The sequence below is a fragment of the Mizuhopecten yessoensis genome, unplaced genomic scaffold, assembly GCF_002113885.1.
Source record: "Mizuhopecten yessoensis strain PY_sf001 unplaced genomic scaffold, ASM211388v2 scaffold5875, whole genome shotgun sequence".
In the NCBI taxonomy this organism is placed as follows: domain Eukaryota; kingdom Metazoa; phylum Mollusca; class Bivalvia; order Pectinida; family Pectinidae; genus Mizuhopecten; species Mizuhopecten yessoensis.
Window position 1 is genome coordinate 85,227 of NW_018406267.1, and position 22,830 is coordinate 108,056.

The 22,830-nt window shown below is 35.7% G+C and overlaps 2 protein-coding genes across 8 annotated transcripts in view; one reads left to right on the top strand and one right to left on the bottom strand.

Moving 5' to 3' along the window:
* The first annotated feature begins 4,542 nt into the window (after nt 1-4,542).
* LOC110451184 (mannosyl phosphorylinositol ceramide synthase CSH1-like) lies at nt 4,543-12,528 on the top strand. The gene is made up of 2 exons (XM_021499057.1): nt 4,543-4,635; nt 8,496-12,528. Exons 1-2 carry the CDS (start codon nt 4,592-4,594, stop codon nt 9,550-9,552), a joined length of 1,101 nt encoding a protein of 366 aa, XP_021354732.1. The 5' UTR covers nt 4,543-4,591; the 3' UTR covers nt 9,553-12,528.
* Nucleotides 12,529-14,811: 2,283 nt separating this feature from the next.
* The window catches only part of LOC110451185 (ceramide glucosyltransferase-like), a 68,428-nt gene continuing 60,409 nt past the window's right edge, over nt 14,812-22,830 (bottom strand). For 4 of the 7 annotated variants that reach the window (XM_021499062.1, XM_021499059.1, XM_021499060.1 and 1 more), the window contains one exon: nt 16,903-21,035. In XM_021499062.1, the coding sequence (XP_021354737.1) occupies nt 20,853-21,035 (183 nt within the window). In that variant the 3' untranslated portion in view covers nt 16,903-20,852. Of the gene's footprint in view, nt 21,036-22,830 lie in introns of all 7 variants that reach the window. The other 3 variants (XR_002463044.1, XR_002463043.1, XR_002463042.1) reach the window with 3 other exon arrangements.

Sequence of the window (22,830 nt, forward strand, 5' to 3'; positions counted from 1 at the left end):
ACAAAAAGACATAAAAATATATCCGACACATTTTAGCCATCTTGTTTTGATGTATAACATAAAATATATACAGACAGGCAAAAAATCATCAGGCTATTCTGTCTTTGCGTATTGCAGAGTTATCTTCTCTTGTGAGCAGGTATTGATTGTTACGCCATTGGTTTGTGTGAGAAAATTACGTCATTTTCTCAAAAATTGATGACTTTACTCTCACTAACAAATGACGTAACAATCAATATCTGCTCACAAGAGCAAATAACTCTGCAATACGAAAGGACAGAATATACAGACAAAGCAGAAAGTCATCGGGCTATATGCTATCTCCTTACCAAAAGTGTTTCACACAGAGAAGGGAGATAACTATAAAAAGTTCACATGTATGATGTAAAATGCAGGCTTACATCAATAAGATAAGCTAAACAGACCATTAAAATGTAATAGTATGTGTCATCAAGCTAATTAATTCTAATACAAACTGAGTCGAGAAAGAAAGTGCTTAATGGGTAATAGATTGATAAGTTTTCATGTCATGTTACTACTGTAGTTTGCAACTTTACAAAATGTATCTGTTATTTTATTGCATATATAGCTTTAACTTGTGACTGGGGCGAGGCCTTTGTATGAGGGTATGGTCAGATGTGTCTGTTTGGGTGTGTGGTTGTATGTAAATTGAGTCTTTGTATGTGTGTTGTTATGGTAGAGGTCGTAAAAAGATGACGGATAGCCAAGATTTCTATTACAAGTCTGTTTGGTGGATTTTCAAAGATTGAGAATCTCGACTGTTTTCTTGAAGATCACTTTCATCAGGTTTTCATAGATTTTCGGCAACATTTAAGGAAATCAGACAGTTCATGTTCAAAACTCTTTTGCACAAGTGCATTTTCATGATTGTGTTTTATTAATTTATTCTGGACAAATTGAGTTCAACAATTTATTATATTAATATATATATATATATCTATATCCTATTCTTAAAAAACATTTGAAAAAAATGTTTTTATTTGTGAGGCATTTTAATTACATGTACTTTGTAATTGACTGTCAAAGCCAAGCCTAGTTTATCTCATTCACCCCTGAAGACTCATTTGAACTCTTCTAATTCACAGATTGGAATAGTTCATTATAAAATTTCAAGGGGGTATGAGTTAAAATGCACAAATGCATCTCACAAAATAGAAATGACATAGAAAATGTTTAAGTAGAGCCCAATACCAGATATCTTTATATTATACAGTATATGAGGCATTTTAACTCATTCATCCCAGATATTTCATTATGAACTATTTCCAACCTTTGAACTAAAGGAGTTCAAATGTGTCTTCAGGAGTGAATGAGTTAGTGTTTAGGTGGCCAAACTTTACATGTATATTGACTTGTAAGAATAAAGGAGACCAAACTTTACATGTATATTGACTTGTAAGAATAAAGGAAAGTACTTGTGTGCTCCAACAGGGAGTATATGAAATCCACCATCTGGAACTGGTTGTTAGAGTCCTGGCTATCGTAGAGGACAAGATGGTGCTATTTTCAGTGTTTGTTTTATATATATATCTAAGAAATAGGTAGTTCTTTACATACTTAGTACAATTATCATTTTCTCCACATGTTTCAGTGACAAATTCGCAGCCAATTTGCACACATTTTCAATTGGGTAGATTCCTATTATATTCGTTATATCTTTTAAATTGTCTCGTAATTGATATGAAGGAAGTTTCCCTACATCGTACATATGTGTGAGGGATTGTTTCCTTTGTATCTGTCTGATACGAGGGAAGAGTTTCTCCTTGTCATTGTTGATAGCAGGGTTGGTTTTCCCTGGTCTGTCTGATACTTTATGTACAATATTTTGTTGAAACATTTAAGTATAAAAAACTCATGTCATACCTGCATTTTTTTTCTGAAAATATTCGTTCTTTACAATGTATATTGGTAAATTGACATTGCTGGATAAAAAAAAAAAAAACGATTACTAATTTTATGTCATAGAATTGATCAGGAATCAATGTTTTTTTTCACACTGGACATCTGTGAAAGTCTGTATGCATGTATCATGTAATTTCATATATCCTATTAACTGGTATCTGACTTAAGAATCCAACAGGGAATCCAGGTTATCTGAAATGGGTGGGGGCCTAAACAAAAAACGAAAAGGTTGACAAGAGAGTGTACCAGAGTAACTTCGCATTAAAATATTTGGTTAAGGAAACAAGACGGCCCTAAGCCTCTGGATCTGCTACTGAGTTCTTAAAGTGCATGTGACTCTGGAAATCTGCAGTGACCACGTCCTGAAATTTTGTTTTAGCATAAGACTATCAAAATAAAGTAAGGCCAAGCTTGTCTTATCAAGAACAGTATACCGGAAAATTTTCGCCGCAGTTTTGTATTTCGCTTATTTTAGCCCTGTGCATTAATGGGCGAATTTATCAATACAGCGAACTGTGGTGAGCGATATAATAACCATAGTAATCGAAAGTGTAGGGTGAAATAAACATTTGGGGGAAATGGATTTCCTTGGCATAGGGCAAAAATTTTACTTGGCGAAAAATTTGCGGTATACAGTAGTCAAGATTGATGATTTTAGAGAATATTATTTGGGTAAAATGAAATGTAACGGTAGCATTTGTATACGTTTGTTACTTTGCCAACATCGCACAGATTTTAACTTGGTTTTTTAATTAGCAAAGGTCATCAATTCTACCAAAATCGAATTTTACCAGACATGTAAGTTATGGGGTTATTAGGTAGATTTTCTAATTTGTAAAATGAATGTTTCAGTTTAATAAGATTTGTGAAAAAAGTTCTTTAAGTGCAATATTGGACAACATTATTATTAAAACAGAAATCATATGCTAGGGCTGGCTAACACTTAAGTCATTCTCTGATTTATTTTTATTTAAGCAGAAACTCCCAACTTCTCAAAAAAATAAAAATGTATGTACTCAGTTTTGTCTAAATTAATTTTTGCCATACTTTTATTTATATTTTATTTAATTCTCTGATTTCTCTGTTTCTTTTTTTGAAACCATTTGCCTCTTCTCAAATGTTGATGCCTTTGAATTTTAATTAAAATTTCAATCATTTAGACCGTTAGCAATTATCAAAGGTTTTAATTTTCTTCCTTTATCAAATTAACTCATTCACCCCTGAAGTTTCATAATGAACTAATCCAACCTTTGAATTGGAAGAGTTCAAATGTGCCTTCAGGGGTAAATGAGTTTAAAGTAATTTGCAGTGGATTCACAATATCTAACTTACATGTTGTAAACAAGGTTGTTTAATGCACAAGAATGATTGTATCATGGCAAAAATTGATTTTGAGAGAAAACTTTATAAATATGCAAATTACTTTTATTTTCATGAGAAATTGGTTGCTCACTGCCTATAGGTCAGAGATTGTCAGTTGTTTCCTGTTTCCCTCCAATTTAATATTGACGATAACCACATCTAACTGTAGTTGTTTTATGAAATAAATAATATTAAATATGTTTGATCTGTGTTTTTGCTCTCTTTTTTACTCCTCTTCAACAACAAGATCCTTATGATGGTGTGACATCCTGCTCCGCTTGATATTTGAGTTACCAGGGCACTTCTTCATAGCTGTGAGGTGGTAATCTTGATATCTAGATCTTTCTAAATGAAAGGCTTTCTATTGTGTTAATGACCTCAACCAGGGATTCAAATATAGTTATCCTCCTGAAAAAAGTCTATTTGGGGACACAAAAGTGACCAAAATAAATCTGCTGCAACTATTGCAATATTTGGGATCTTTATCTTTCTTTCTACTTCTAACTACTTTTTGATTTCCTACAGCATTGCTTGGAAACTCTTCACTTTTAGCCTATTATTGAGCGTTCGCCCAGGTGAGGAAGGCAATGGGTTCTGTACCCAGGCTGGGACATATCAAAGTCCTTAAAAATGGTAGTTATAACGTTATTCCCTGCTAAACGTTCAGCATTTAGGGGAAGGGCAACTGGTTCACCCGTTGTCAGTATAATGTGACCGGGCAGAATGCTGTGCTCAGGGTGCCTTCAGCATGGCATTTCAGTGAGATAGCACTATAAAGTCGGCATCAGATCCGTGCTATCACAAGGAGGCAAGCACACAGACATATCCTGTCTCCTGCATACACACACGCAAGCACTCATACAGTACACACATGGAGGCACGTCCTTAAATGATCTTAGCTGTTAATAGGACGTTAAACAAAATTACACCAAACCATGCACCAGAGGACACAGAAATGCACATCCATAGGATTTAACTCTAGACAGACACTACTAATTGAGTGGTCCTGGTGAACAGCGATCAACCCAGGTCACTAGTTACTCTAGTTAAGCAAAACTTGAAAAAAGATTACGTCTCGGAAAAAATAGTAGGATGAATGTTAAAATTTGGATTATTGAATTAAATACTGTTTAAACTACAGTGCTCCCTTAAGGCCTTCATGTATAGTATATCGGAACCCTGGAATTAATTGTGGTCTGTCTCCATGAAATAGTAAACAGACTTCGTAAGGAGTTACTCCCCTTTAATACCATTTCCGTTGATAAAGGAGTAGCCCTAAATTGATGGTCTGTTTCTGTTGTTGCCGATGTCGGATGTAGAATCCGATGTGTCAACATCTTTATATACTGAGTGAGTTGTACACGTGATGTCATAATCTTGCATGTCAAATACATTTATATCTTTTAGAGACTAAACGTTCTGCATCGCATGATTAGATCTGCACCCATTTGCCCATCGCGAATATACATATATGTAGCATCATATTGACCTGAGTACATACCGGCCTAAAACCCAAAACTTTTGTGGTTATGGTAACTGAACCAAGGGTCTTGTGGCCGTAAGTAATATACACTTATATAAAGCGTCCATTCGTAATAATTACATGTATTATGCATCTCCACAGCTAGCAAAAGATAAATCAAGCTCTGTTTAACAAAGTTATAAATAGGCCTACTGTAAACATCACATATACGGCGCAGGGTCCCTCAGGACTACTGTATTAGGTAGTATTGGGTTGTATTGGCTTAATCGACGGACCCTCAGGACATGTATCGCGCCGGGGGAGAAGTGCTAAGTAATCTACAGTAGTATAGTTCTGGAGGGTGAAGGTTCCTTTGAAACTCTCCACCGTGGTACTATGCGTGGAGTTGTCGGCCAGATGGTTCCAGTCAATAGTAGTCTTATTGAAGAAAGAGTTTTTAAATTGTTCTGCTCTACAATTATGGACTTTGAAACACTTGGAGTTATTGTAGATGTAATTTTCAACAGTATCGATAAGTCATCCTGCGGACGAATTTTACGTTTGTTTCCGGCAACTGGTATCGGGAACTCATGAAGCATACAACGTCGTTCTGCTAGTGGGGACAGGCCCGCATCTCTTAATATTTTGGTCATGCATTCTTCCTCTTGTGAACGAAAGTATCCGGAGATAAACCTTGCCCTCCTTTGCACTTGCTCGAGTCTGTTTATGTCTTGTTGTACGTAGGGGTCCCAGACAGCTGATCCGTACTCAAGGATGGACCTAACAAGGCAGAGGTAGGCTGTTCTACAACATTCTGCTGGGCAACGTTTGAGGTTTCTAGTGATAAAACCGAGCGAGCAGTTCGCTTTCTTGATGGTTTTAATTTGTTGATGTTGGAGTTCTATTTCAGATTATCAGATATGGTGATGCCAAGATAAGGACTTTCGGACATCTGTTGTAGGATGTGTTCAAATTGTTTGTAAAACTATTTTGCTGTCTATACGGAGAACGGTACACTTCCTAGCATTGAATGACATCCCCCATACTTCAGCCCATTCTTCCAATTTAATGCAAATAGACGCACTATTAATGTCAGGTGACTGAATCAGGTAAATCGTTTATATGGCAGAGAAATAGCAGGGGGCCAAGAACTATCCTCTGAAGAACTCCGGATAGTACTAATGATCTCTGAGAGTAATCACCGTCAACGACTACTCTCATGTCACGGTCACACAAAAATGATGTTGGCAATTGATGGACAGGTCCATCAATATTGTAATTCCTCATCTTGAAAAGCAGCTTTCTGTGGGGCCAGTGTTGAAGGCTTTCAAGAAGTCTAAGACTATGACGTCCGTTGGCGTGCCTTCATCATGGTTCTTTAGGAGGTCAACCATACTATGTCATTTCATAGCATTAAGTTGGGTTGCAAAAAAGATTAACATGTTATGAGAATGAGAGTGTGCTTCCTCCGGGTTTGACATTAGCTGTTAATTAAACAAAATTAAACCAAACCAATCCTCTGGGTTCAAACCGGTGATCCCAGACTTCCTAGTCGGATGCTCTACTACTGAGCCCAAGGGAAATTCCCTCGAGCACGAAGCTAGAAGGCGGCCGTGATCCTATATATGTACAATTAATATCTGCAACACATCAGATAATCTAAGCAACAGTATAGGTCAATGAATGGTGTTCATGGACGACGCGGCCAGATTGAAGTCATTGTACCCTATCTCACTGATAGGTCATACACTGGGCATGGTAGCGTAGTGGAACTGGACTGAGTTGATCGTTAATCATGGATGACGCGGCCAGATTGAAGTCATTGTACCCTATCTCACTGATAGGTCATACACTGGGCATGGTAGCGTAGAGGAACTGGACTGAGATGATTGTTGATCATGGACGACGCAGCCAGATTGAAGTTATTGTACCCTATCTCACTGATAGGTCATACACTGGGCATGGTAGCGTAGTGGCACTGGACTGAGTTGATCGTTGATCATGGACGACGCGGCCAGATTGAAGTTATTGTACCCTATCTCGCTGATAGGTCATACACTAGACATGGTAGTGTAGTGGAACTGGACCGAGTTGATCATTGATCATGGATGACGCGGCCAGATTGAGTTATTGACCCTATCTCACTGATCGGTCATACAATGGGCATGGTAGTGTAGTGGAACTGGACTGAGTTGATCGTTGATCATGGACGACGCAGCCAGATTGAAGTTATTGTACCCTTTATCACTGATAGGTCAAACACTGGACATGGTAGCGTAGTGGAACTGGACTGAGTTGATCGTTGATCATGGACGAAGCGGCCAGAATGAAGTTATTGTACCCTATCTCACTGATAGGTCATACACTGGACATGGTAGCGTAGTGGAACTGGACTGAGTTGATCGTTGATCATGGACGACGCGGCCAGATTGAAGTTATTTTACCCTATCTCACTGATAGGTCATACATTGGGCATGGTAGTGTAGTGGAACTGGACTGAGTTGATCGTTGATCATGGACGACGCAGCCAGATTGAAGTTATTGTACCCTATATCACTGAAAGGTCATACACTGGGCATGGTAGCGTAGTGGAACTGGACTGAGTTGATCGTTGGCAACAAGGTAGCTCAATTGAAAGAGCGTCAATCTGGAATTTGGAAGGTCACCAGTTCGAATCCTGGTCTTGCTGTGCATTTCTCTTTCTCCTATTACAATAGCACTCCACCTGGTCACATTATACTGGCAATGTATAATAACCAGTTATTACTGCTACCCATTTAACTTTCACCACTGTAGACGATAATGGATTCATCCAGATCAATGCACGATAGAGTCTACTATAGTTACATAGGGGTGAAATGGTTAAACCAGAACATGAAGCAAAGGGCAATAGGGGAATTTTAACGAGTTTGGTTTGTCTGGGGACAGAACCCATAACTGTCCTCACTTGAGCTTACCCTCAACACCAAGACCAATAGCAAGGCACTGTCAAGTTAGACATTTAGAACAGAAAGTAGTCCGGGGGGAAAAATGTTGCAATGAGTGCTGCAGATTAGAAATGTTATTTTATTGTTCTGTAATAAGCCCGTCCCTGACTTTGAGTTGGAGATAATGTGTTGACCCTATTTGGCCTTGTGTTATAATTGCAGGCTATCAATTTGTTTTAGGCCAGACAAAATAATTATGTGTTTCCTATAACATGTTGGATAAATTTATGGTTGGTAGGTAGGTAACAAATTTCATTTTAACAAATAATTTTAAATGTTTTATATAGGAGAGTGATATTGACTTTAACAGTATTTCTTTGAAAATTGTCTTAAAAAAGTTTAGGGTAGGCAAACAAAATTAGGGTAGTTAGGGTTACCGGAAACACCAAAAAGTTTTGTTTAGCCTTAATGACATGGACCTATTTTAATGTCATAGGAGTCAAATGTGTTAAATCAACTTAAGTTGCTTCTTCTAAAGACACATAAATGTTTTTGTAGAAAATCCTTGATATCATACCACTTGCTTCATTTTCCACCTCACTTTTAATTACCACCAACATATTTCACTGTTTATTTTACTTTTTTTATTTAGCTTTAATGTCAACATTGAAAAATCCATTTATAATGCCAAAATTTCTGATTGAAAGGCGGTACATTTATTTATGTAAAAGGCCAAAGACTAATTTATGTAAAAGACTAATCTATGTCGAACATTAAAATGTTAGATCTAAATTAATGTAAACCCCTGTCTACATTTTCAGATTACAAGGAGGACGGATGAGGAAGATGAAGGGTCTCATTTCGGCCGTTAGTAGGCCCGGAACATTGAAAACTCTCGCTGTCGGAAATTTCCTTCTTTTTCTTGTTCATTGGATCATCAAATTTGAACAAGTCCGTCTTCATGGAAATTTTCAAGATCTTGACATCCCAGTTGAAAAGGGTTTTGTGCCCTTAGGACTTCAGGAATATGAATCTCTTCCAGATTCTGGATCGTATAGGATTCCCAAGATTATCCATCAAACGTGGAAAAACACTGAAATTCCGAGTAAGTTCATAACCTGGATTAAAACTTGGAAAGCCAATCACCCGGACTGGGAGTACTTTCTGTGGACAGATGAAAGTGCACATGCACTTATCAAAGATAAATATCCGTTTCTGTTGTCAACATTTGATAATTATTCGGAAGGTATTCGTAAAGCGGATGCCCTCCGCTACGTCATTCTGTATGAGTTCGGAGGTGTTTATGCAGATATGGACCTTGAAAGTCTAAAACCTATCGATCCTATGGCCAAGAAATTTTCCTGTTTTATCAGTCAGGAACCATACGAGCATCCCATCCTTGATGCAAATTTTGAACACCTGGTAATCAACGCTCTTATCGGTTGTCAAGCTCGACATCCATTCATGAAGAAATTGATGGATAATTTACCTGCCTTCCGACATATGTGGAACGTGCTTGACAGCACGGGGCCCCACTTTGTGACGTTAATATATAATGAGTATATGAAAAGTAACATCCCGTCCATTCAGGATCAGGGTGTGTTTCTCTCACCTCCAGAGTATTTTTTCCCGACCATAGATCCGGCGAAACATTTCTGGTTCCGCATGCAGTGCGGAAAGTTTCACAAATTAAGCAATCTCCAGCAAAAGGCTTGTAAGACTCTCAAAGTAAAAGGTGTGAATCGCAAACCGACGGCTGTAGCCTTTACTGACCATCACTGGATTCATACGTACATAGACTTTAGAGTTTCACTAAAAGGACCCGTTAATATCTTCCAGATTGTACCGGATGCAAAGATCTACGGCAATACTTCATAACTCATTTGTTTTAAACAATTATTTATTTAAGTAACGGTACATTGTCAAATTACATCATTTATAGTGGATATATTTCACTAAGGTTGCTGCAATGCTTGTGGCCTGAAAAACTACAGAAAAACCCTTGTACATGTTTTTCGACTGCTCAAAGTATTCTTGTTGTGTAAGTATTTGCATAAGTGTTGCTGCAGTTATATAATTAATATTTGATAATGCATCAGTATGTTGGTATGTGTATCGTTGTGTCTTGTTCCAGTAAATGTGAATTGGGTGAATGTTACAGTATGCAGATTGTTAAAGTGTTGCTTATTTAAATTATATTAATGATACATTCACAAAATCAATTTGCCAGCTCTCCCTATTTTTGAGGGAAATTCCTGATTTTGGACCCTTAAATTTAACATTTCCAACTAGTGAATTTGCTAAATAATTCCTATATGTTCTAAAATCTAATTATTTCATCTGAAAGAACAACTGAAAATTGTCTTTTGAAATGCTCTTTTGTGTCTATGGGGTAATATTCACACATTTAATTTATGATTTTAATTTTGAGCATGCAGAATCTCTCCCATAGAAATTTCAAAAGGTTGGCAATTACCACAAAATACAGTAATAATGAGAGAATCCTTTTAATTGATAGTATACCACTATAATTGTACTACTGGTAGGAAGGCAACAAGCCGACACAACTATTCCCAGAATCACAGTCCTATATGAATCTGTGAACTGATTATCTTCATCAAAATATTTTTTCTTAATTTTACAAGATATAAAACATCTCAACGTAGATATAAGTTGGTGGGCGTCTTCGTCATCGCTCTACAACCTTCATTTTCAATCCAATACAAACGAAATTTCATGTAGTGGTTCAGTACCAATATATCTGGAACATGTTTGAATTTCAACATTCTGGCCTCAAGGTCATGGTCACTGTTACTAAAAATAGATGAATCAATAAGCATTGTTTAACAATCTTCATTTTCAATCCGATTCCAATGAGACTACATATAGGAGTTCAGTACCAAGATAGTTTGAATGAGTTCGAATTTCAAAATTCTAGGCTTAAGGTCAAGGTCACTTGTTAAAAATAGCATTTTGCTTTGTTGCATGTGTATGGATGATGACCTAAAAACAAATGACCTTGCAGAGTTAAAGCTTTGGTTTCTCCTGATGAGGATACCCAAAACCTTCATTTTGTGTTCATCTGACACAAACCAAAGCCTCACAGATACCTAGATTCATGCGGTTGTTTTTGTACTGAATTAATTATTTCTACTTGCAATACTTTGAAAAAAAATTCTACAACAAAATAAAACAAATTAATATCAGTTTAATATTTCTTTATTTTTTCCTGCCATGTTCATACAAAAGCCTTTGACATACTGGAATACAGTACAAGGATGAATGAATACAATCTGAAGGATGGAAAGTTTGATACATGATATGAGTGAAGTAAAATAACTTAGTCGCTATGACAACTATATATATATATATATATATATGTAAGTGCCGTTATAACATACAGGTACTTAATAGAATGTCGATCATGATATCACCAGCTTTCACAAGATTATCAAACAATATACACAAATATTGGGACAATTAAGAATATATATATATATTTTCAGATTCAACATATAAATGTACTACATACAGCTATACCTTGTAGAATTTCAAATAAATACATCTATCATGTCTCAAATTATACATAAACAAAATGCCTTTCATTGGTATGTTTATACACTTATATGTACTCTACAATGACGACGTGACGGATGCTGATGGAATCTCTCAGCAGTAGTAACATAAGGTGCATCGGTCAGATTTCGCTTTGAAAGTGTTGCACCGTTTTTCACAATCAAGGGAGAAATTCTTACATTATGACTAGAACCAAATAGTAGAATCCTCTCTGGCTCTAGGATAGTATCATCAGGGAGACCTAAGTTATAAAAAATACATAATATAAATAAGATTAAAAATTAAAGTAAGGTGTACAAGCCCCTGTGTGAGATTGTCCAACTATTATAACAAGTGTACATGCCCCTCTGCTAGTTAGATTGTCTTATAATTATAAACAATTTAATATATTTTATGGAACTTTCAACTTACAATTATGAACATAAATTATACCATATTTATCCAACAATAAGCTCGTTCTTGCTAATCTGCCGACCAACATCAACTGTCCTGTAATAAGCCCATTCTTAATTTTAGTCGGGAGTCCTGGGCTTACTGCGGGAAAAATATGGTACTCCAAAACAAGTAGCTTTGTACACAAATATAATAAATGATGCAAAAACTTAACAAAATGAGTAACAGATTTTGGACATCAACCCTTATCTGGAGAAAGATTGAATATGTAGCTTAATGCTGGCTTAACAGTCCCGAGGTAATTCACACATTTGTTGAACTTGTCAAATATTTATAAATCAATTAGTGTGAAACTCATTTGAAAGGAGATTTAATTCAGTAAGGTAGGATACACCCTTAAACAAAACTATTAACCTGTTTATCTGTGGTTTCCCAACAAAACTTTATAACTTGAGTTCAAAAGGTTCTCCCTGAAATGATTACATAGGACGATACAACACACATACCCTGCGTAACTCCTTAATCACTACGTTAAAAATATACTCTCGAAATGATTGATCAGTCAGAAAATATGGCTCAATGAATGTTTTCTGTCCAAGGCACTTGTGAAAAAACTCAAAGTCTTGAAGATAGAACAGTCCTTTCAGACTTAATATGACATGTTCCAGATTCAATCAATTTCATCCAGCAATTCTCTGAAGAAGTTGAACATTTGAAAAAGGTCTACCGATGGACGGACAAATGCCAAACACTGCGATGACACAACGCATTGGGTTCTTTTGGCCAAGTTAGAGAGGAAAAAATTATGGACAACAAACAATAAACAAGTTAGTACCCTATCTTTAAAATTTGGAAAATTTCTCGTTTTAACTCATTCACCCCTGAATAAACATTTCAACTCTTCCAGTCAAAGGTTGGAATAGTTCATTATGAAATTTCAGGGGTGAATGAGTTAATGGTATAAGAAGTTTACTCTAACTACCACGTCTAAATTTTAAAACAACTACTGATAAAGTCGCATGCCAACTTTTTCATCATTCTAATAAATTTAACAAACAAAAATATACATGGGATTATATAATCTATGCTTGCTACGTATTGAATAACTTATACTATCTCTGCCTAAGCTATTCACAAAGTTTAAATCATTTAAATCACAAAAGGGAACATGGCATGCTACATTTGAAATATATTTATAAACATGCATTTATATAATAATTTTGACTTCTGAGGTAGGTCTGTTCAATATGGTAGATTATCTAGCATTATTTCCATAACGATAAACAAAAGCTTTTTTTTCCTTCCATAGTTGCACTTTAAACTTGCAAATTATTGAAAATATATAAATTTGCTTTGGCGAAACAATACTCTCACAGCTTTGATAACAGGTTTCCAAGCGCTCCTAAAACACCAAAGGGGGCATTACACATTTTTGGTCGAACATTTCATTCTAGCAACACCAAAATTAGACTGATAAAGACACCTATGAATCGAAGAAGATTTTATCATAATATGAATTCTCAATATCGAAACACATTAGGAGATCATAAGACGTAAATATTGCATTTCTGGTTGTTGTAGTTTGTTTCTAAATCTCTTAATTTTTCAGACAATAGATTCATTTAATTTGTTAACTTTTCCCAACACCATGAAAACGTCTGTACAGTCCGAAGCACTGTGCAGAGCTTAGTACCTAATATAAACACAATGCTGGACACTTGTTGGTATAATTGACTTTTGTTGAAACACTTTACAAAGCCTCCTGCAGCTAAATATATATATTACAGAGCTGATGACATGACAGATTTACTTACAAAAGCTTCAAAACAGCAGAGTTTTTAGCAATATCTGTAATATTTTTTGTTTCCATATATTCTCCATGTTGATATTTATCAATGAATGAGACTGCCATTACATAATCTTACCAAATTCATGGGGCGTTGGTTACGCTATGAATGCCATGGTCTGATCATTGATATCTTTGTCATCATTGTGTCAGTTATTGATCATATAATTCCTTGCAGCAAAATGGCTACTCTGTCTAGAAAATAATTGTGTTTAAAAATTAAAAAATTAAAAACCTAGATATAAGCACTTGAATCTCAGCTTTCAATTTGCATTTGATAAGGTCATAAAATTATAAAACAGACCTTTCAACATGAAGCATGTTCCAGTTTATTTCGAAATAACTACATTTTATCTCCTTATAAAGTTTGTGTGTGGCAGAGATAGTCTATCTCCACCCCATCCGAAAACTAAAAGGAGGTAGTATGTTATTTAAAACTAGTTCAAGTTGGTATTCCTACTGGTTAAAATCACTGCCAAAGCTGTTCATAGCAGTCGTTGTTAATATCTAGCCCAGGTCAGATATAGTTTGTGTGGTCTGCACACAGATATAGTTTGTGTGGTCTGCACACAGATCGAGGAAGATTTTATCATAATATGAATTTTGTGTGGTCTGCACACAGATATAATTTTGTGTGGTCTGCACACAGATATAATTTGTGTGGTCTGCACACAGATATAATTTGTGTGTTTTGCACAGATATAATTTGTGTGTTTTGCACAGATATATTTTGTGTTTTGCACACAGATAGAATTTGTGTGGTCTACACACAGATAGAATTTGTGTGGTCTGCACACAGACAGGGAGGCTATATCCAGTTCTTACTAATTTATGTTTCGTAAATATTGATCTACCGCTTAATGAACACACTGTTCCCAGCATGCATTTGTATTGGATACTGCCATTATACTGTTTAAAGGGAATATAACAGCTATCTAGATTTGGCATTGGTGATTTCTATTTTATCAAATAATCATAATCTTGTTCAGATCCTATTTCTTATTCACTATTCTTATAAAATTCCATTACCAGAAACAGTCCATTAATCTAAATTCAGTCATTTTTACAACACAGACAGTTGGGTACAACTATTCATCAGGACTACACACGTACAATGATTACAGTCCACAGGAAACAACTCAAAGTTACAATATCTTTAAAAGACACCAAACCACACAAACAAACCAAAAAAACACCTATTTTCAGCTAAAATTACGACTGCTTCACAGAATAAACTTACTATCTGGAGAATAGAAAACGTTCCTTTAAAAAGCCACAATATTTAATTGTAGCAATGTCTTAAATACAGTTCACGNGGGGGGGGTTGTGGTCAGTTGTAAGAAGTAGGAGGTGGGGGGAACGAGTCATATATAAGGGTCTAGCAATTTTTATTATGCCTGATGTTTTCTTTGATATACAGAGAGAAGTAATGACTAATACTGTTTTATTTTTACACAAATAATTACATAATAAATTTATTCATTTTAATTATTTCTTTGCTCTAACGTTTTCATTGTATTAGTTCTATATATATCTTAATATAGAAGAACTGCTTGGCAAAGACTTATATAATTTGCAAGTAGTAGAGCAACGGACAAATGCTAGAAACTAATGATAAATTTTGCCCTGTGTAGGATAATCAGGCCCCATTTATGTATAACTTTAACATTCCAACCCTGTATTTCCTGGCCCCACCAATGAATCAGCAGACAACACCATTTATAACTAGATCTGATCCCTATATACTGGTCAAGGTTTATCAGTATTACCAGATCCCATTCCCGTATAACCAGGCTTTGCAAGACCCCTTCCCGTATAAAACAGTATAAAGAGGCCCTGCAGCAGTATAACCAGGCCCTGCCACTATTACAAGGCCCTACTACAGTATAACTGGGCCCCACCAATAACCTCATCTTCCAGTATAGCCAGGCCCTGCCACTTTTACAAGGTCCCAATACAGTATAACTGGGCCCCAACCACTAGATAATGTCATCTTTCAGTATAACCAGGGCCTTGTAACGTCATCTTCCAGTATAACCAGGCCCTGCTACTATTACAAGGCTGCACTACTGCATAATGAGGCCCTACTACAGTATAACTGGGCCCCACCACTGCATAACAATGTCGTCTTCCAGTATATCAAGGCCCTACGTCTGTATAACAAACCCATACTCTCGTATAACCAATACATCAGATAATTAAATAATTGAGCAATTGTATTATGCATATTTTCTGTGGAGTACTTAGTATTAAGGTTTGAACACACAGGGAGAAAATATCAGACATTGTTTGATTAATTTTCCTTATTTAAATCAAAATAGTTTTTGGTATTCAAATTTCAAAAATTCAAATTAGTTTGTGTACAATAATTATATATGGTAGTTAATATTCAGAATATGTACAGATTAGAATAATTAACGCATGAATGTCATACAAAATGAAAGAAAGGAAACATGAATGATATGAAATGGAAAGAAACATGGATTTCAAACATGAAATGCTAGCTTTTACTGAACCATTTCATTTACATAAAACACGCTACCCATACATAAACAAACACTGCTTCGTGTATACAGCTTAACAGTGGCATATGTTATACAAACTCTATTGTTTGGTCATACAACTTAACTTCACAAAATAGTTCCCTTTTAAAGCACACACAATAAAAATAGGAAATCAGTAAAAATACTGGATTCCAATCTTATGACAAATGGCAATATTCAATGAGTTTGTGGCTATTTACTAATTTTGACAACTTTGGAAAATTATTTAGTTATAGTAAAAATATAAAAAAATTCTGTTAAAAACTTGTGATGTTTAAAAGTTTTCATGATTTTGTCAATGTCGGCTTTCTGTCCTGCGACACTATAAGATTTTTGTTACACCTGGAATATTACTCCATATAGCCATATTAATGTTTTCAATTTCAATGAATGAGAAAATGATTTAGATGGGAAGAATCTGGGCCAATACACACAGCTATTAGTTGACTCTGAGCACCATATCTGTTTTCGGAGATTAAAAAGTCCTGAAACGCCTATTTCACACTCTAATAGGAAAGTTGTTAAGCATTTAGTGTATAAAACATGAAATTTGAAAAGTAAACTTGAATGTCAAGAATATATATCTTATAATGAAATGGTCAATTACACAATGTCAATGTTGATACATGGGCCACATATCTGTTGCTATTAATGCATTCCTTAAAAAAAAGAATCATAGATATTTATTTGTCGACAACATCCAGGACATCTCAGAGACAATCAGGTTTGTGTGTACCCTACCAGGAAAATTGAATTACATGATTATTTAACCATTGTAATATCATATCGGTGACCATTGTAAGAGTTACCTCCCTTATATATATATCATACCTGGACTTCACCAAGAGTTACCTCCCTTATATATATCATACCTGGACTTCACCAAGAGTTACCTCCCTTATATATATCATACCTGGACTTCACCAAGAATTACCTCCCTTATATGTATCATACCTGGACTTCACCAAGAGTTCTCTCCCTTATGTATATATCGGTGACCATTGTAAGAGTTACCTCCCTTATATGTATCATACCTGGACTTCACCAAGAATTACCTCCCTTATATGTATCATACCTGGACTTCACCAAGAGTTCTCTCCCTTATGTATATATCTGTGACTGTTGTTAGTGTGACCTACGTGAGAGTAACTCCCTAGTGTATCACAACTATGATTTCACCAAAAGTTGTCCCCCTTTTATATCATACAAATGATTTCTGTAATACTTATCTTGAATCGTCCACTGATTGTTACTAGTATCTGTGGTCGTGTTACTGATACCTTTGGTTGTGTAGCTTCAACCTGTGGTTGTGTTACTAGTTTCTGTAGTGGTGTTACTAGTTCTTCTGGTCATGTTACTAGTACCTTTGGTCGTGTTACTTATACCTGTGGTTGTGTAACTAGTATCTGGTATATAAATTAGCTATCCACTGATCGTTACTAGTAACTGCTACACGGCAGTTATAAATATTGCATGATCTTCATCATGGTGAAGAAGGCAATTATATGGCAGAAACAGAAACTTGTGGTTGTGTTACTAGTACCTGTGGTCATGTTACTAGTCCCTGGTCATGTTACTAGTTCCTGTAGTCGTGTTACTAGTACCTGTTGTCATGTTACTAGTACCTCCGGTCATGTTTCTAGTCCCTCTGGTCGTGTTACTAGTCCCTCTGGTTGTGTTACTAGTCCCTCTGGTCGTGTTACTAGTTCCTGTGGTCATGTTACTTCCACCTGTAGTTGTGTTACTAGTTCCTGTGGTCATGTTACTTCTACCTGTAGTTGTGTTACTAGTACAAGTACCTGGTATATAAATGTAGCTAACCAATGATCGTTACTAGTAACGTATATAAATGTATTACCATGTAAGGAATGTTAACTGTAAAAGGAATAAAAAAGTGGGACTATAGATAACTTGTCTTATATAAAAATATTGCCACACAATAATATCAAATATCACAAATAACAATATAAGCTTCATCACATTTTCCCCACACAAAACAAACAACAAAAACCACCAGTCAAACACATACGTAACCATACACACTATTATGTATGTCACACATACGTAACCATACACACTATTATGTATGTCACACATACGTAACCATACACACTATTATGTATGTCACACATACGTAACCATACACACTATTATGTATGTCACACATACGTAACCATACACACTATTATGTATGTCACACATACGTAACCATACACACTATTATGTATGTCACACATACGTAACCATACACACTATTATGTATGTCACACATACGTAACCATACACACTATTATGTATGTCACACATACGTAACCATACACACTATTATGTATGTCACACATACGTAACCATACACACTATTATGTATGTCACACATACGTAACCATACACACTATTATGTATGTCACACATACGTAACCATACACACTATTATGTATGTCACACATACGTAACCATACACACTATTATGTATGTCACACATACGTAACCATACACACTATTATGTATGTCACACATACGTAACCATACACACTATTATGTATGTCACACATACGTAACCATACACACTATTATGTATGTCACACATACGTAACCATACACACTATTATGTATGTCACACATACGTAACCATACACACTATTATGTATGTCACACATATGTAACCATACACACTATTATGTATGTCAGTTAATCAAGTGTCCAGTTAACACTGCCAGCAGATAAAATATCTATTGTGTTCCTATCAAAATGTTCACCACAAATTTACATGAAGCAAAATTTTAGAGTATTATAGTTAAATATATTTCAGTCAAATAGCCCTACAGATGTGAAGATGTGGCATTCAACTGGTGTATGCTTCTAATGTAGGAACATAAAAATATGTATACATGAAAAAGTTCTTCTGATAATGCAAACAAAAAAATACCATTGTATCAATAATTTATATTCTTTAAAAAATTCTTAATTTCAAACACAATTAATTGAAACACTTCATAACATACAGCCATTTGTATTTATGCTTGATGTCATACATACAGTATATATGCAGTACTTATGTTTGGTGTAATACTGTATACAGTACAAAACTTTGATGTAATACTGTGTACGGTACAAAACTTTGATGTAATACTGTATACAGTACAAAACTTTGATGTGATTTTGTATACGGTACAGTACAAAACGTTGATGTTATACTGTATACAGTACAAAAGGTTGATGTAATACTGTATACAGTACGAAACTTTAATGTAATACTGTATACAGTACAAAACTTTGATGTGTTAGATACATGTGACCTGTCAATTAATCTGGATTGTGCCCAGGCTCTCCTACTGATCAACATATTTTATAAAGTGTCACTACTACTTGTTAATCATGGTGTATTTTAGGCCAAATAGGGGAAGTTTGCGATTTCTCATTTGAAAAAACTGAAATATCTTTTTTGCTTTTTCTTCTCAACTTAAATGAATTATTGATCTCTCTGGAGATATGCGTCTTGTGTACATGTAAGAAAAAAATTGTTTACACATAATTATTCATACATGATAGCATACATCCTTAACTTAAATACATGCTACATGGCTACATAACAACTACATATTATATGTACTATATCTTAACAAAAATAAACACAACAAATCATAATTTATATACTTCATATATTCTAACTCCAGAATTTGTTTAAATAAACTAAATGCTCTAATATTATACACATGACCTTGCATTACACTTAACATGTCTGAATTTCTTTCCCACAGGAATGAAAGTGTGACAGATCTGTATCGCCAGAGTTGTCTACCCTGCTTTCCAGGTGGGGCTGTACATTTGGAAGGTGCCAGAACAAGCAGTACAGCGACTCCTAATTGGGAGACACCAATATCAACAAAAAGTGTACCATCTTTGACAAAATGATGTTGTAAAACCAGCTACTATAAACAGCAGATTCTTTGTAGCTTGACTTCCCTATTGCGTTCACATGGACTGAACCATAACAATACAAACAAAAGACCATCCCACTGCAATACTGAGGTGTGTGATTTTGGTTTATGCCTTACCAAGTTGAACATGTTTTGCATTGTTGTATTGATCTACTATCTAAGATAACAATGAGGTCGTTAGTAAAACCACCCTGTTGATGGTAACACTCACACAGTAGAATGTGATTGTCAGTAGAATTACATCGGTTGATAATACAACCCACACAGTAAAACAGTAGAATTTCCTGGTACAGGTGAGCTCATTAAGGAAGAATAGTAGAATTTCCTGGTACAGGTGAGTTCGTCAAGACATCACACTAGAATTTCCTGATACAGTTAAGCTTGTTAAAAAGTCCCTGACTTTCCTGATACAGGTGAGGTCGTTAAGAAGGGACATAAGTCAGAAAAGATGTTTGTAATACAGGCGAGGTCGTTATATGTATAAAACTTCAACATGAAATACAATTCCAGCAGTTCAGTGTGGAAATGCACCTCTAAGTAGACTGTTGAAAATTCTGGGAGCTTGCTCTTTAGAAACTGAGTAATCTGTAAACAGCAGTGTTATGGTAGCACTCAGGTGAATCAGCAGCCAGTTGTATTCTCTAGGAATGCTTTGTCTTGAAGTTGCGATGTCCGTGTGTATCATCCTATAGATCATTGACACGTAAAAATAGCACAGATCTGATAATATTTCACTCCAACATTCAAACACAGCGATACCTCAGCATCTTGGTCCTTCTGCACTTTTCAAAAGTCTGATACGCACAGAAGTCAGATCATTTTACGGAGGACAAGTTTTAAAATCCATATTGCAGTAAATTTCATCCCTAGAGAATACCTATGTCAATCATGGGCCTTGTCCGTCACAAGGGTAGTATGTCCACCCAGCGTCACCTTGAATACTTTCTTGCCCCACGGAATTGTTCGTGGTTTTAAAATGGCTTCCAAATATATAAATGTGGCCATCAGTTCTCGGAATACCCAATATAGCACATATTTGAGCTTAGAAAATGGTGGAGGTCCATTCTGAAAATCAAAGAAGAACAAATTAATAATTCTTTAAAACATACACAATTTGTTTTTTGATTTCCATCCATTTCTGCAAAAACAAAAAACAAACAAACAAAAAACCTTTGCATGCCTGCACCTATTTTTTCNAAGTTGTATAAAGATTTTTAAGACAATTGACCCCTGTGACCTTGAAAATGGACGAAGGTCATTCATTTGAACAAACTTGGTAGCCTTTCATCACAGCATACTACTGGCCAAATAGCATCATCATAGGCCTTTTGGTTATTGAGAAGAAGTTGTTTAAAGGTTTTTTAACATATTTGACCCCTGTGACCTTGAATATAAGTAAAGGTTATTCATTTGAACAAACCTGGTAGCCCTTCATTCTAGCATGTTACTGGCCAAATATTATTAGCCTTGGCCTCTTTGTTATTCAGAAGAAGTTGTATAAAGATTTAAGACAATTGACCCCTGTGACCTTGAAAATGGACGAAGGTCATTCATTTGAACAAACTTGGTAGCCTTTCATCACAGCATACTACTGGCCAAATAGCATCATCATAGGCCTTTTGGTTATTGAGAAGTTGTTCAAAGGTTTTTAACATATTTGACCCCTGTGACCTTGAATATAAGTAAAGGTCATTCATTTGAACAAACCTGGTAGCCCTTCATTCTAGCATGTTACTGGCCAAATATCATTAGCCTTGGCCTCTTTGTTGTTCAGAAGAAGCTGTATAAATTTATAGTATGCTATTTTAACAAGAACCCAATGGGCCTGAATTGCTCACCTGGTATTAATCTCACACTTGTAATCTTTAAAGTGGACTAAAATGCAGCTACAGGAAGAATATCAGTGTTTGACTCATAAGAGCCTATTAAAAGATTTAAACATATGACGCCTGTGACCTTGAATGTAGAAAAAGGACATTAGGTTGAACAGAGTTTAAAGTCTTCCAACCAAGCATGCTTTTGGCAAAATATCATAACCCTGGATCTATTGGTTATACAGAACAAGTCATTTAAAGATTTAAACATATATTGACCACTGTGACCTTGAATATGGGCGAAGGTCATTCATTTTGACAAAATTGGTAGCCCTTCATCCCAGCCTGTTAATGACCAAATATCATCGGCCCCTGTGACCTTGAATATATGTAAAGGTCATTCATTTGAATAAACCTGGTTGCCCTTTATCCCAGCATGCTACTGGCCAAATATCATCATCCTAAGACTTTCGGTTATTGAGAAGAAGTTGTTTAAAGGTTTTTAACATATTTGACCCGTGACCTTGAATATAAGTCAAGGTCATTCATTCGAACAAACTTGGTAGCCCTTCATCACAGCATGCTACTGGCCAAATAGCATCATCCTAGGCCTTTTGGTTATTGAGAAGAAGTTGTTTAAAGGTGTTTAACATATTTGACCCTGTGACCTTGAATATAAGTAACGGTCATTCATTTGAACAAACCTGGTATGCCTTCACGCTAGCATGTTACTAGCCAAATATCATTAGCCTAGGCCTCTTAGTTATTCAGAAGAAGTTGTATAAAGATTTTTTAAGACAATTGACCCCTGTGACCTTGAAAATGGACGAAGGTCATTCATTTGAACAAACTTGGTAGCCTTTCATCACAGCATGCTACTATCCAAAAATCATCACTCTGGGCATTTTGGTTATTCAGAAGAAGTTGTTTAAAGTAAAATATTGACGCCGGACGCCGGACGCAGGACGACGGACGAACGACTGACGCTGCACCATGGCATAAGCTCACTTGGCCCTTCGTGCCAGGTGAGCTAAAAATATATCAGA

Coding starts and splice junctions, on each gene's coding strand:
- LOC110451184 (XM_021499057.1), top strand. CDS start 4,592: ATGTCGGATGTAGAATCCGATGTGTCAACATCTTTATATACTGA. Junction 4,636..8,495: donor TCAACATCTTTATATACTGA/GTGAGTTGTACA, acceptor CTACATTTTCAG/ATTACAAGGAGGACGGATGA.